The 14470-nt window shown below is 54.6% G+C and overlaps 1 protein-coding gene across 2 annotated transcripts in view; it reads left to right on the top strand.

Annotated features, from left to right (window-relative positions):
• The window catches only part of Plxna1 (plexin A1), a 44984-nt gene that overhangs the window by 17812 nt on the left and 12702 nt on the right, over window positions 1–14470 (top strand). For both annotated transcript variants that reach the window (XM_087658138.1, NM_001447387.1), the window contains 20 exon segments: window positions 348–488; window positions 1427–1527; window positions 1761–1884; window positions 1975–2128; window positions 2522–2621; window positions 3847–3961; window positions 5689–5889; window positions 7497–7593; window positions 7670–7863; window positions 7984–8135; window positions 8218–8338; window positions 8588–8724; window positions 9781–9948; window positions 10164–10257; window positions 10608–10847; window positions 10954–11097; window positions 11454–11688; window positions 12744–12886; window positions 13406–13662; window positions 13770–13836. In XM_087658138.1, the coding sequence (XP_087514264.1) occupies window positions 348–488; window positions 1427–1527; window positions 1761–1884; window positions 1975–2128; window positions 2522–2621; window positions 3847–3961; window positions 5689–5889; window positions 7497–7593; window positions 7670–7863; window positions 7984–8135; window positions 8218–8338; window positions 8588–8724; window positions 9781–9948; window positions 10164–10257; window positions 10608–10847; window positions 10954–11097; window positions 11454–11688; window positions 12744–12886; window positions 13406–13662; window positions 13770–13836 (2985 nt within the window).

The raw sequence follows: 14470 nt of genomic DNA, 5'->3' as shown, positions 1-14470 counted from the left end.
AACCTGCTTTCTTTCACAAGCCTTGTGGTGACCCGTGAAAGAGGTTCCTACTTGCCAGGATCCCTGGAGCTTGATCGTAGGAACTATAGCCCACATATATCTTACCACCGAGTTTTGGTGTCTACACTGGTAGAGGAACCAAGGCACACCTCCTGTCCGGTGTGTCTTGTCCTATCTCCCTGTCCTTGGGGTGAACCAGGTCAGCCTTGGCTCATTCTGAACCAGCCTGGTTCTTTCAGGGCTTTGGTGGGGAGGTGCCTGTTAGAGGGCTTGGCCCCTTTGCATCAGGTGAGGTGGCTCTAGGATAGAGTGTTGTTGGCCTGCCTCATTGAGCATCCTTTCCACAGATTCTGGTGGACCTGGCAAACCCCAGCGGCAGGCCAGCCCTGGCTTATGAGAGTGTGGTGGCTCAGGAGGGCAACCCGATCCTGCGTGACCTGGTCCTCAGCCCCAACCACCAGTACCTCTATGCTATGACGGAGAAGCAGGTGGGTGCTGCTGGCTGCTCGGCCATAAGCTTTTAGGGTGGCTGGGGTGGGATCTCCAGTCAGAGAGCTCAGTCATAAGGAAACTGAGGAATGGTTTGCTTGGAGTCATGAGGCTGCTTTTTCCCCTAGAGGTGGCTATAAAACCTGACATGTCACACTATAGACAGATGAACAGTGGATCTGTTCTAGGAGGTGTACTTATGAGGGCTCCATGCCATCCGTGTAGCCTCAGACTCCCCAGGGCCTGGTATGGAAGGCCCTCTTTCTCTCCCTGTGACCTCTAGCCGTGGAAGTTGGTACTTGGGTGACTGCACTGTCCAAATACAGGTGCCTTTGGAGGATTGAACTGGGACTCTGGGCTGGGCTTAGCTGCCTCAGGCTCTGGCTGTCTACAGTGGGTTGTGGCTATGTCCTTGGGGAGACATGGCCAGCCTGGCTTGCCTTGGTCTTCAAGGCTGTGTTCTTACGTGCCCAGCCTTACTGACTTGGTGCCTATTCCTGCCCTTATGTGTAAATTGATGTCCCTATGGCAGATGGACAGGTAGTAGTTGGAGGGGAACAGGCAGGATGCTAGGCTTTATGGTCAGCTCTTGTTTCTCCTCTGCAATCCTTCCTGTTTCTGCCTCTGGGTCCTGAGAACTGGGGAGACCCAGAGTTAGCCTGCCCCTCTGAGCACCACCAGGGCTGACCCCAATCCTTCACCAAGCTGACAAGTCTCCATTCCTCAGTAGTTCAGGCCATGAAGGAGTCCAGACAGGTGGGAGACGAAATCACAGCTGTAAGTCTCAGCTAGCTGCCTGCCTTGGATCTCTTGACCCTGTTGACCCACTTGGCCAAGGCAGGGTAACCCAGCCTGACTTTAGAGTACATTGAGCTTCAGAATGGGTTAGGAGCCTGGGATGGGCCTAGATAGGCCTCACACTACAATCCTTCCCCAGGTGACGCGGGTGCCTGTGGAAAGCTGTGTCCAGTATACTTCCTGTGAGCTGTGCCTGGGGTCTCGGGACCCCCACTGTGGCTGGTGTGTCCTGCACAGCATGTGAGTCTGGGAGGTCTGGCTTGAAGAGGTGGGTGACATTTCCTAGAGGCCCTGAAGCCTGCTATATATATCTCAGTCATAGCTGCCCTAGGTCTTATTTGACCCTCTGACAAGTGATAGGAATGTCATCAGGTGGGGGCAGAGGAGCCCATGTCCTCAGCCTAGGGACCCCTCTCCTGTGACCCTGGAGCCTCTGGATCTATAAGCCCAACCTGGGCTTAATCTTCCTGCAGCTGCTCTAGGCAGGATGCCTGTGAGCGGGCAGAAGAGCCCCAGCGTTTTGCCTCTGACCTGCTGCAGTGTGTGCAGTTGACTGTCCAGCCACGAAATGTGTCAGTCACCATGTCCCAGGTGCCGGTGAGTGTTGCTGTTGGAGGTGGCTGGGAGGGAGAAGTGGGTGGAGCAAGTGGAGCAGTAACCACTTACCCATCCCTTCTGCCACACCAGCTTGTGCTGCAGGCTTGGAACGTGCCTGACCTCTCAGCTGGTGTCAACTGCTCCTTTGAGGACTTCACGGAGACTGAGAGCATCCTGGAAGATGGCCGCATCCATTGCCACTCACCTTCTGCCCGGGAAGTGGCGCCCATCACACAGGGTCAGGGTGAGTGTGTGCTCTTCCTGCTCAGCAGTAGCAGGCACAGGAGAGTCAAAGCAGGAGGTGTGTGGACCCAGACAGAGCTTCAGAAGGGATCGAGTGGAGGTGGGGATATCGGTGCTACATTTAAGGAGAGCCTAGTGGTGGTATGAGCACAGGCCTTTCTGCCTGCTATGGTCCATTTTCACTCAGTGCTTGGCAGGTAGGCCAGTGAGTCCATTTAGCCCAACCTTCATGGGGGATCTGTGTTCTGATTCCTTACTGGTCAATTAAGGAAGGGACATCAGCTACTTGGGGCCTAGGCTAGAGGAGTGATGGGTCAGTTTATATCTGGGCTTTCTCTGTGGGTGCCAGGTCTGTGGTCTGTGGCCCTGGTGGCTTAGCCTTCATGTTCTACAGGAGACCAACGGGTGGTGAAGCTCTACCTCAAGTCCAAGGAGACAGGGAAGAAGTTTGCATCTGTGGACTTTGTCTTCTATAACTGCAGTGTTCACCAGTCGTGAGTGTCCCAAGATCTTGCCCTTGCTACAGTCGCATCCCTGTGGTCTTACTGCAGACACTTCTCTGCAGGCCTGCTCTCCTGCAGCTGACATCCAGTCAAGCAGACAGAATAAGAGGCCCCACAAAAGCAGCCTGCAGTTGAAGAGCTAGCTGGGCAAGGCCCTGAGGGCAGAGTGGAAGGAGACTATGGCTGGCATTGTAGCACCTGTGGAGAGCTGTTTTAGGAACTGGGCAGAAGAGTGAGAGATGACCCCTGAAAAGTCCCACTGGCCACCAGAGTGGGGCCAGGGGCTGCGAGGGAGACGCTGATCCGGGCCACTATGGAACCCAGATATGACAGACAATTCGGTGCTGACTCTGGCCTGGAAATAGTTGCTGCACAGTAGGACCCCCAGGCATTGGCTTCTGCCTAGTTCTTGGGTCTTCTGGGTGGGCACAGGGAGTTGGGCAGGGGCAGCATTGTTTGCTTCTTCCCATATTGACTGTGAGCAACTGGCTTCAGATACAAGGAAATTGAGGTCATATTAAGGTCCATTACTAGCCACACTGGTCAAGAGAGGGTCCTGAGAAGGCCAAGGAAGGGTGGGAACTTCAGAGAGAATTTTATCAGACTTGGCCTGGGACATGGGGTTAGCTGACTCTTCAATCTTGCTTTCATTTATTGAGAGACTCCTGGGGCTTTCTCGGAATTGTCTTCAGGAGCTAGGTGACTAGAATTGATAGGGCTGGCCTGTAGGGCAGCAGGGAGGCATATGCTGGAGGCCGTGAGGCTGTCTCTTTGCAAGCCCCCAGGCTTGTGAGATGCACATTTTAATAGCTCCTACCTACCCAAGTAGAATAGGTTTGGATAGAACAGGCGGAGGAGAACTGAGATCTGAGCAGTCAAGGGGGAGCCACTCCTGGCGTGCGCCAGCCTGAGCCCATTGAAGTGGGGAGTGTGACATGTGCTCTGGTATACTTGTCAGGACATTCTGGTTCTGTCATGGTGGCCAGGAGTCACTGCAGTGACCAGCACTGTGTCGAAGAGGAAGAGAGTCGGGGGAGGTAAGACCATTCTCAATGAGGCCTGTGCAGCAGGCAGTAGGTCTGATGACCTTCTCAGCCAGGGGCAGCCATAGCAAAGGCCCTGAGGTGACACTCCAAGGAGAAGTATCACACTAGGTCCTCATGGTGGAAGCACAAGCTGAAACTCCCTAGGCCTAACTATCCCATTTCCCCTGCAGCTGCCTGGCATGTGTCAATGGCTCCTTCCCCTGCCACTGGTGCAAATACCGCCACGTTTGTACCAACAATGCGGCTGACTGTGCCTTTCTGGAAGGCCGTGTCAACATGTCTGAGGTAAGGCTGGGTAAGTGACCTGAAGGCTTCATAAGTACCAGTGACCTTCAGGGTATCACAATACCCATGGGTGGCTAGGGTACCAGTTGTATACCAAGGTGTGACCAAGGTGGGGACAACTTCCTGAATGTCATAGCCTGAGATCATGGGTGTCCTTTGTGGTCCTTGCTGTATGGATGGAGAATGGCCTCCCCAGTGGCCTGGTGGGTCTCACTCATAGCTTCTCTCCCTTGCTAAGCCCTAGGATGAGTTCCGAACAGGGAAGTAGACTTGTCTGCATGAGGAGGAGGGCTGTGGGTCAGATGACTAGGAACCTGACCCGAGTCCTTAAATATCCCCTTGTCTTGGCTACTTCCAGATTGGTCCTGAAGTGAAGGCACAATCAGGAACCCTTAGGCAAGGACACCAGCTCCACTCCACAGTGTTGGCCAGTGTCTCCCAGGCATGCCTTGGGCTGCTGAGAAACAAGGAATTAGTTAGACCTTTCAGGGCTGCTGGTCCCTAAGCCAATATACCCCAAAGGCTCTGTGACCTCCTGTCAGCAGGACCTGAGGTACAAGTAGGTGGTGGGATTAATTCAGCTTGACCCTGTGAGCCCCACAGGTTCCACTCATTTTGGCCTGTGAGTTCTAGGAACCATAATTAGAAGATGTTCTCCTAGCATGGATAGGATACAGGAGGCCAGGTGAGGTGGAAGCTATCCCCGGAGACCCAAGCAGGTCTTCCATCCAGAATGTGGCTGGCAGTCTGAGAGCTGGGAAGACAGTGTTGGGTTAGTAGGGCATGCAGGAAGATCTGCCTAGGCTCCATTCAGCCATCTCTGCCCTCTGTCTGCTCCACTCACACAGAGGTATTGCAGGGGTCAGTGAGCAATGCTGGGCTCTGGACCTGGTATGTTATACTAGGTGGATGGTAAGCCCAGCTCTGCGTGACTGTTGTGGGGGGTGGGGTAGGGGAGGCTAAGCCTAAGTTGATGCTGTTCTCTCAGCTAGGTCCCATCACAGCCTGAGTCTTGGGGTATAGTCACCAAGTGCTCCTCAGATGGTATGGGAGACAGCAATGTGGATGTGGCCCTGCATGCCCGTGTCTTCACCAGTCTCCCCCACTGAGCCTGTCCAGATCTTCTAAGGTCAAACCATGAGAGGCTGGGTTAGAGTCAGGCTCTACCAGGCCCTGTAGAGCAGACCCTGGGCCTACATCTTGGGAGCCAAGGCAGTCAGTCCCCAGGGATCAGGCCTGTTTTCAGCATCCCTATTTAAAGCTGCTCCGCACGCTCCCACAGGGTGTCTCCTCCTGAGGCTGCTGCCAGCCATGCTGCAAGCAAGCCGGGCATTGCGTCAGTTATTGTCACTGAGGCCCTGGCCCTGGGGGCCTGGCTGTTTTTCTACATGCCCCGGGCTATTTTTACATTTCCCAGGCCCCCAGCTGAGAGCCTGCTACCCCAGCACCCTGTTTTTGGCTCCTGCTTTGGGTCTTTGCAGTTGTGGGCCAGATGGGGTACCTGTGGCCCCAAGACTGAGTAGTGGGGTCCTAGGATCTGGCATGAGTAAAAGGCTAGCCGGTGCAGCCACAGCCTGGTGGGAGCAGGACCTGAAGACCACTGTGTTTGCAGATGCATAGTGGCACAGGGAACCTGGGCTTTGCGAGCCACCGTATCCTGGGCACAGTGGGACTTGTACCTCTTGCTGCCACCAGACCTAGCTCAGCCAGTGCTTTGCTGCCCTCAGGACTGCCCACAGATCCTGCCTTCTACTCACATCTATGTGCCAGTGGGTGTGGTGAAGCCCATCACCCTGGCCGCACGGAACCTGCCGCAGCCACAGTCAGGTCAGCGAGGGTACGAGTGCCTTTTCCACATCCCAGGCAACCCGGCCCGAGTCACTGCACTACGTTTCAACAGCTCCAGCCTGCAATGCCAGAACTCCTCGGTGAGAGAATAGCAGTCGGGTGGGCCAGGTGGGGTGCTCCATGCTTTGGAGTGGGCCATTGCCCACCTGGTCCTGGTTTGTTAGCAAAAAAAAGCCAAGATGACTTATGTGGCGAGGTGAACCCTCAGGTCTGAGGGCTCTGTTGGCTTCCTGGCCAATACTGAGTCCTTGGGCAAGTGTGGGTGGTGTAGCTGACTGGGATGGTGGTGGGGCTGCACCATCAGGTTCTTAAGTGAAATAGCCCGGTAAAGGGACCATAGCCTGTGTCTTTGGCCACAAAGAAAGACTATACACACCATGGCCATCTGAAGATCAGCAACCACTTGCTGGATGGGTAGGGAAAACCCATGGTGGAAATCTCTTACCTCACAGCGACATTCCCAAAGTTGTCACTGAGTTTACCAAGTCTGCTACTGAGGACTTTTCCAGAGCAGAGTCCTTTAGAAAACAAACCCTTTCGGGATGTGCACGGGACACCTGAGCTCAGGTTTTGAGCTCTCCTCTGGCTCCTGACTGCTGCCAGGCCTCATTTCCCCTCTGTTCAGGAAGTGTATAGTCAGAACAGTGAACTTTTTGAAACAGTCAAGACTTTAGTTGTCCCCACCCCCTGGTTCCAGCAGCCCTGGGCTAACAGGGGTATCCTACCAGGCAGGAGTTGAGGTCAAAGTAGACAGCTCTCCACCTAACAGGAAAGGCTACACTCTCCCCTTTGACTTCCCGTCCTTCTCTTTCTCACTCCTCGCATATCCTGCACCCCACACACTCCCCTCTGACTCTTATCACCCCCTTTTCTTGCTTCTGCTTCCTGTGTCTCTCCATCCCTGTCTCTGTTGTCTTCTTCTCTGCAGACCCCCATTTATCTTCCCTTCAGCAGTGTTTAAAGGGAAGAAAGGGTATCAGGAAATTTGATAGGATCCAATTAAATTCCTTGAGATAAAACAGTGATGAATTGCTGAGCCACCCCTTTGAGATGCCAAGCCGCATGCCTGGGCCCAAACACAATGCAGAACTGAGATCATCAACTGCAGAAAGTGGGAGGCAGCTAAGCCCAGGCCCCACCCTTGAGAGGGACTGTTACCCTAAGTGCAAGCCAGCCAGGGAGAAGTGAAAACAGCACTTATTCCCCAGGACAGTGATCTTTTGACCTGTGCTCAGGCTGTGGGGTCACAAAGACCTCACACCTCAAAAGTCCTGGCCTATTCAGCAGAGACTCTTGTTCACAGAGCTTTCCCTGATGCTTTTGGACTCAGCCCTACTCTCCCAGACGCTGACTGCACCCCTCAGGCAAAATGGCCCTACTGTTGGAAGTAGTGTCTGAGATAGCCTTGGAGGATAATAGATGGAGACTGGCAATTGATGTGGTTTCTCCATGGCTGTAGGAGATAGAAGTTGGCAGGAGGGAGCAGGACCATGGAGCTAGAAGAGAAGCCATGTATGGAAAGATGACCAGAAGAGCTGTGTATTCTCGTGCAGCTTGCTTGTCGGCAGGCCCATAGTAGTCCGTTTCGGAGATGTTGAGGGGCCCCCATAAGCACCATTAACCCTCCGTGTAGCATGGGGGTGTGGCCCACCACCCTAAGCAGGACCACTGTCCTTTCTTCCAACAGTACTCCTATGAGGGGAATGATGTCAGCGACCTGCCTGTGAACCTGTCGGTTGTGTGGAATGGCAACTTTGTCATTGACAACCCCCAGAACATCCAGGGTCAGTAGCAGGGCTGTCAGCCTGGGTGGGTGGATGGTGTGTGGGTCCATGCTGACTAACCTTCCCACCATTATAGCCCACCTCTACAAGTGCCCAGCCTTGCGCCAGAGTTGCGGCCTCTGCCTCAAGGCGGACCCGCGTTTTGAGTGTGGCTGGTGTGTAGCTGAGCGCCGCTGTTCCCTACGACACCACTGCCCAGCTGACTCACCAGCCTCCTGGATGCATGCCCACCACGGCAGCAGCCGCTGCACAGACCCCAAGATTCTCAAGGTAGGAGCTAGAGACCCAGTCCAACACCTGCTCAGCCCCACCCTTTTAAGCCCCACCTATCATCTCCCACCTGGCACGGTAGACCTTGCTATGTCCGCCCCAGCCTCTGCCTTCCTGCAGCTGTCCCCAGAGACAGGCCCTCGGCAGGGAGGGACTCGACTAACCATCACCGGTGAGAATCTGGGCCTCCGTTTTGAGGATGTGCGGCTAGGCGTGCACGTGGGCAAGGTGCTTTGCAGCCCTGTGGAGAGCGAGTACATCAGTGCAGAACAGTAAGGCAGACTAGGGTGGGTGGTGAGGGCTTAGGTGGCCTGGGGAGCATTTTTGAAGTGCTGAGCCCCACTATGCCCACAGGATTGTGTGTGAGATCGGAGATGCCAGCACACTGCGAGCCCATGATGCCCTGGTGGAGGTGTGTGTGCGGGACTGCTCCCTCCACTACCGAGCTCTGTCCCCCAAGCGCTTCACCTTTGTGGTAAGCCCCACCCTACTGCCCTCTGCTTCCTGCTGCCCCCAGAAAGTAATTAAGGGTACTGCAGAAATAGGCCTGGACTCACCTCTAATATAGGACACTGCCCCAGTTGCCCATATGCAGGCTCAGCCCAGCTACAAGGGAGTGGTTACTCCTACCCCAGGGTTGCCTGTCTGGAACACAGGGTGACAGGCCTAGATGCTAGCGTATGCTTCTAAGAGGGAATTCCTCTAACAAGTCATCTTCCTGCAGACACCCACCTTCTACCGTGTGAGCCCCTCCCGGGGGCCTCTGTCCGGAGGTACCTGGATTGGTATTGAAGGGAGCCATCTGAATGCAGGCAGCGATGTAGCTGTGTCCATTGGCGGTCGGCCCTGCTCCTTCTCCTGGTATGGGGTGAGAGGTGTCAGGGGACACAGGGCTTTCCCTCCTGGCTCTGCTGTCCCTTCCTGTTGCCTGGGCAACGGGTATGGAAAACCTGGTTGGGGTGATCTCTATGGAAACCTAGAGACAGGAAAGGTTGCCATGGAGATGGGGGGCCAGCCTCCAGAGTAGGAAGGGGGCGTGGCCTGGCCTCAGTGGGTACTACTATTACCTCCAGTAGTTCCTCCTAAGAAGGGGACATCTTTCTTACAAGCAAAATAAAAAGTATTTTTAAAAGTTTAATAGAGAAAACAGACATCGTAACAAAAGCTTTGAGGCTTAAAGTAGATAATTTTAGATTAAGGATGATAATGGAAAGGCCCTTTAAATATTTTCCTGTGGTAATTACCCGTTATCAGACTAATCATTGGTGTTTGTAGCCTGGAGACTATAAGGCCTCCAGGCTGTGGTGATATAGCCAAGGGACAGCCTCAGAGCAGGTATTGCCTTGCTGACTGCTAATGAAGGTGACCTGTGACCCCATGCCCCAGGCCAGCTTACTGTTGCTAGGAACAGGGCCTTTTCCAGGTGTCTGCACAGTAGGGAAAGGGAGCTGGTTTGTTCAAAGCACCCAGTGGTAGTGGGACTCTATGCTCAGGGGTCTGAAGAAGGCAGTGCTGACAGGTGAGAAGGGTGGACTAGGATGGCTGACTGGTACTAGTGCTGGTACTTGTTAGAAGACAGCCTGGCCAGGGTCTCCTGAATAGCCAGCCGCAGTAGACAGGATCTATTTCATCCATCTACATTAGAGATTATGTCATTAGAGTACAGTGGAGGGCAAGACCAAGGGAGATGTACAGCTCAATGTAGATGAGACCCAAGCGAGGAAGGAAAGAAGCCAGTCAGGGTTTAGGGTAGGACCAACACTGGTTGGCACTCAAAGGCCAGAGTAGTCATCCAGTAGCCACCTGAGGGAGGCCCAAGCCTTTCCCCGGGAACCAGTTCTCAGCCACCAGTGGAGAGCTGCTGATGTGTTGACATGTTGCCTCGCAGTGCCCTCACCCATCTTGACCCCATCCCAGGAGAAACTCACGAGAGATCCGATGCCTGACACCTCCCGGGCAGACCCCTGGCAGTGCCCCTATTGTTATCAACATCAACCGTGCCCAGCTCTCCAACCCCGAGGTGAAGTACAACTATACTGAAGACCCTACTATCCTGAGGATCGACCCTGAGTGGAGCATCAACAGGTGGGAGACCTGCTGTGGAGCCACTGTGGGTCAGGGAGTACCTCTCCAGGGTGTTGTGTAGGGGTTTGCTCACCGGCAGCCTCCTGGGGTTGTTAAAACCCTGGCAAGCAGTACTCTGGCTGAGCTCTGACCCACCTGCTCATGCAGGAAGAGATTGCATCTGTCTTGTATTTCTAGGCCTAGGGCACTGTCTGATTCCTCTCTTCTTCCTTTAGTGGTGGGACCCTCCTAACAGTCACAGGCACCAATCTGGCCACCGTCCGTGAACCTCGAATCCGGGCCAAGTATGGAGGCATTGAGAGGGAAAATGTGAGTGGATGCCCTGGACGTCTGATCCCCTACCTCACTCTGTTCTCCCTCCCGTCCTGTCCACATGGGTATTTCCTAGACTGGTAACTGTTGCTGCCAACACTCCTGCTTCTGCCTCACTGGACTTACCTGTCTGTGCTGAGGCCTTGAGGACAAAGTGGTCAGCCAGGGGTGATCCCTGGGCCTGTCTAGCCTTCAGCCTACAGAGAATGGGCATCTTGAACATGTGTCCCCTTGGTGCCTAGACCATCTACACAGGGAGCTGTCCTTCCTAGGGTGGGGTTGTTATTGGGTAGCTGGCCCACAGTGGGAGAGACAGCCTGCCTGAGATCCTGGTACCTGTGTCCCAGAGCTGCATGGTGTACAATGACACCACCATGGTGTGCCGGGCGCCGTCTATAGACAACCCAAAGCGCAGCCCGCCAGAACTAGGAGAGCGGCCAGATGAGATTGGTTTCATCATGGACAATGTCCGCACGCTGCTGGTACTCAACAGCTCCTCATTCCTTTACTACCCGGACCCTGTACTGGAGCCACTCAGCCCTACTGGGCTCTTGGAGCTGAAGCCCAGTTCCCCGCTCATTCTTAAGGTAGGTTTCAACAAGCCACCGTGGCCTCCTGCTGCAGAGGCTGCTCTAGGGCGGGGTTTGTGGAGAGACCTCAGGGTTGGCCCTCATTTCACCCTGACCGCTGTAGGGGCGGAATCTCCTGCCACCTGCTCCTGGCAATTCCCGGCTCAACTACACGGTGCTCATCGGCTCCACGCCTTGTATCCTCACCGTGTCTGAGACACAGCTGTTGTGTGAAGCACCCAACCTCACGGGGCAGCACAAAGTCACGGTACATATTCTAACTTTTCTTTATACAGAGAGCCAGGAATTCCCTATCACAGCCTATCTATGGCCTCTTGGAACCACCCTCCTGACCTACTGACCCTACCCCCACTTAGAGCAACCCCACCTCTGAGAAAATCCCCACGGACTGAGTTCTAATGCAACCCCATTCAGTCCTTGCCATCTTTCCCACTGGAGCCCCTCTCCCACTGGTAGCCCCACTGCCAAGTGCTAGTGTGTTAACTACCTGGGCACCTGTCTGCTCCCAGCATCTTGTACCTGTTAGCCGCTTTTGTCGCCATTGCACAGGGCCTCAGGCTCTGAGGGGCCGATGCATCTGAATACCTCTGTTCCTTCTGGCAGGTGCGGGCAGGGGGCTTCGAGTTCTCACCTGGGATGCTGCAGGTGTACTCAGACAGCCTGCTGACACTGCCGGCCATTGTGGGTATCGGTGGGGGGGGTGGCCTCTTGCTGCTGGTCATCGTGGCTGTGCTCATCGCCTACAAACGCAAATCCCGGGATGCTGACCGGACCCTTAAGCGGCTGCAGCTCCAGATGGACAACCTGGAGTCACGTGTGGCCCTCGAGTGCAAGGAAGGTCAGCAGGGAGATGGGTGGGGCCAGAGCCAGGGAGGGAATCTGAGTACTGAGTCAGTCACTACCACTGGACTCTGGCTCAGTCCCAGGGAGATGACAGATGGCAGAATTGTCCTACTTGTAAAGGGACCACCTTATGAACAGCTATAATCTAGGGGCTATGCCACTTACTCTTTTGTGTCCCAGTCTCCTGGTCTGCCCAGTGGGCACAGAAACAGTGCCCACACCCTTGGGTATCACATAGTGAGGCAAGGGTACATACAAGTGATCGTGCTCAGCCCCCCGAGAGTCCCAGATAGTCCCATGGTTGACTGGGTACCTGCCCTGTAGACCACTTTGGTGGACAGGAAGTAGATATGACCTGGGACTGGAGGATGGGGGCCCTTGACTCCAACCTATAGAGGGAGATTGAAAGCCCAGTGTACATCCATATCTTCTCTGCCAATTTGTGCCAACAACTGCCAGAGAGGGGAGGCCAGATGCCTGGCAGCAAGCAGGAAATGAAGCCACAGCACTTCACCAAACCTGCTGGGTACTCCAGAGCCTGCCCTGCCCCTCTGATTCCTGATCAGATAGAGGGCAACTACAGGGCTGAAACCTCATAGCTCTGGAGTGTTCTATAGGGCCTGCCACTGTGCCCTGTTTTCTTTGACCTTGAGAGGTGGTAAGGGCTAAAATAATGGTGTTGAGGGCCCTGGGGCCATGATGTGTATAAGGCAGAGGCTAACATAGGACTGGGACCCTGGGAGCATTACTGGAATATCTGTCACCCCCTCTACACAGGACTGGGTCTTGGCTAAAGGACTTCCTATTCCTACCCAGCCAATGTTGGGGCCATTTTTACTCTTAGCTAGCTAATCTCATGATAGTAGAGAGGAAGAAAATGTTTGGTCCTAAACTAGGGAAACCGAGGCACAGAAAGGCACTTGGTTTCTTTAAGGTCAGGACCAGTGATCCTGGTCCACAGTAGGCAGACCAGGACTGAGAAGGGGAAGGGGAACCTCAAGTGTGCTGCCCTTAACCTCACATTGCCCCTGACCCCACATTTGGGCACAGCCTTTGCAGAGCTACAGACAGACATCCATGAGCTGACCAGCGACCTGGATGGTGCTGGCATCCCGTTCCTTGACTACCGCACATATGCCATGCGAGTGCTATTTCCTGGGATTGAGGACCATCCTGTACTCAAGGAGATGGAGGTAGGACTGCCACTTTAGAGGTTCCTGGGGGCTGCTGGGCAGCCAAGAGCATGGGGATAATATGGCTTCCAGAGAAAGTTGAAGAGCTTGGCCACATTGAGAGTATGGAGGCTGACCCATGTTGGAGACAGCACAAGGTTGGGACCCTGAGCTCTGGGGCAGGGACCCAATTTCTGGGGCAGGTAGCTTGCCTTGGGTGACACCATTGCCCATAGTGCTTCAGGAGGCTGGAAGGAGACCCTAAGCTTAGAACAGTGCCCCAGGCCTCACCCAAGCTAACCGCCCTTTAGCCTAAGACCCTGGTTCCTCTCCTTGTACTTGGTTGTGTGGGGCTTTGCTGCCATTCACCTGCCTGAGTCCCTTGGAGGATGTAGGTGCTGAGCTTCACTGCAGTGAGGGCAATCTGGCCTACCTGTGTGTTCCTGGCCCAAGTAGCTCGGTGTCACAAAAGGCTTTTCCCCTGCCTTAGCTATTGAAGCTGTGTGCCTCTGTGGTCTGAGCAGGCCTGTGTGCCCCCAGGTGCAGGCCAATGTGGAGAAGTCGCTGACACTGTTTGGACAGCTGTTGACCAAGAAGCATTTCCTGCTAACCTTCATCCGTACACTGGAAGCCCAGCGTAGCTTCTCTATGCGTGACCGTGGGAACGTGGCCTCGCTCATCATGACGGCCCTGCAGGGTGAGATGGAGTATGCCACAGGAGTGCTAAAGCAGCTGCTCTCCGACCTCATCGAGAAGAACCTGGAAAGCAAGAACCACCCCAAGCTCCTGTTGAGGAGGTACAGGGAGGCAAGCCTGGCTGGTGGGGTCACCATGGGAGTCCTGGGACCTGCCTGCTGGAATGGTGGAGGTGACTCCTCATTGCCATTTGCTGCTCTTTCCACAGGACCGAATCAGTGGCGGAGAAGATGTTAACCAACTGGTTCACCTTCCTTTTGTATAAGTTCCTTAAGGTAGGCCTCCGGGGCCCAATGAGTGGAGGGAAGGGTTGGGATGGGGAGGAAGGCACGAAGGCAGAGGCCAGGTCCTAGGTGTGGTGTCCCAGCCCAGCAACCTAGACTACTTGCTCTTAGCTGTTTCTTGTGTTGATGCTTGCTACCTACAGAGGGAGGATAGACATTCATGCTCTGAAGTCAGTGTCTAAGCTGGAGTTTGGATGTAAGCTTGGATGCCTGCTTGGTACCTGGAACTAGCTGCCAGGCTCAGAAGGGACTATACCTAGACAGGCTTCTGAGGGCCTGACACCGGCCTCGAGAGCTCCGTGTTGGGGCGTAAGTCCATCCTGGGCTTCTGGCTCTCCAGAGCTCCCAGAATCCTTGCAGGTGACAGGGTGGGCTGGTTGATTGAACTGGTTGCCTACACTTAAGAGACTGGATAATTACACAGTTCCAAAGTCTCTGACTTCCTCTGACCTTGTGGCCAATGGGACATATGTCACAAGTGGGAACAGTGGGTCGTCCAGGGAGTATAGCCCTATCCAGTGCTCCGTGGATTCAGTGACAAGTAGTACAGCAGGACAGGGGTGGGCTGGTACTGAGTCTGCCAGCACTTGGACTCTGTCCTCCCCCAGTAGGCTGCTGCTGAGCT

The sequence above is a fragment of the Rattus norvegicus genome, chromosome 4, assembly GCF_021556685.1.
Source record: "Rattus norvegicus strain SHRSP/BbbUtx chromosome 4, alternate assembly SHRSP_T2T, whole genome shotgun sequence".
Taxonomy (NCBI): domain Eukaryota; kingdom Metazoa; phylum Chordata; class Mammalia; order Rodentia; family Muridae; genus Rattus; species Rattus norvegicus.
This window is presented reverse-complemented; position numbering and strand designations above follow the sequence as displayed.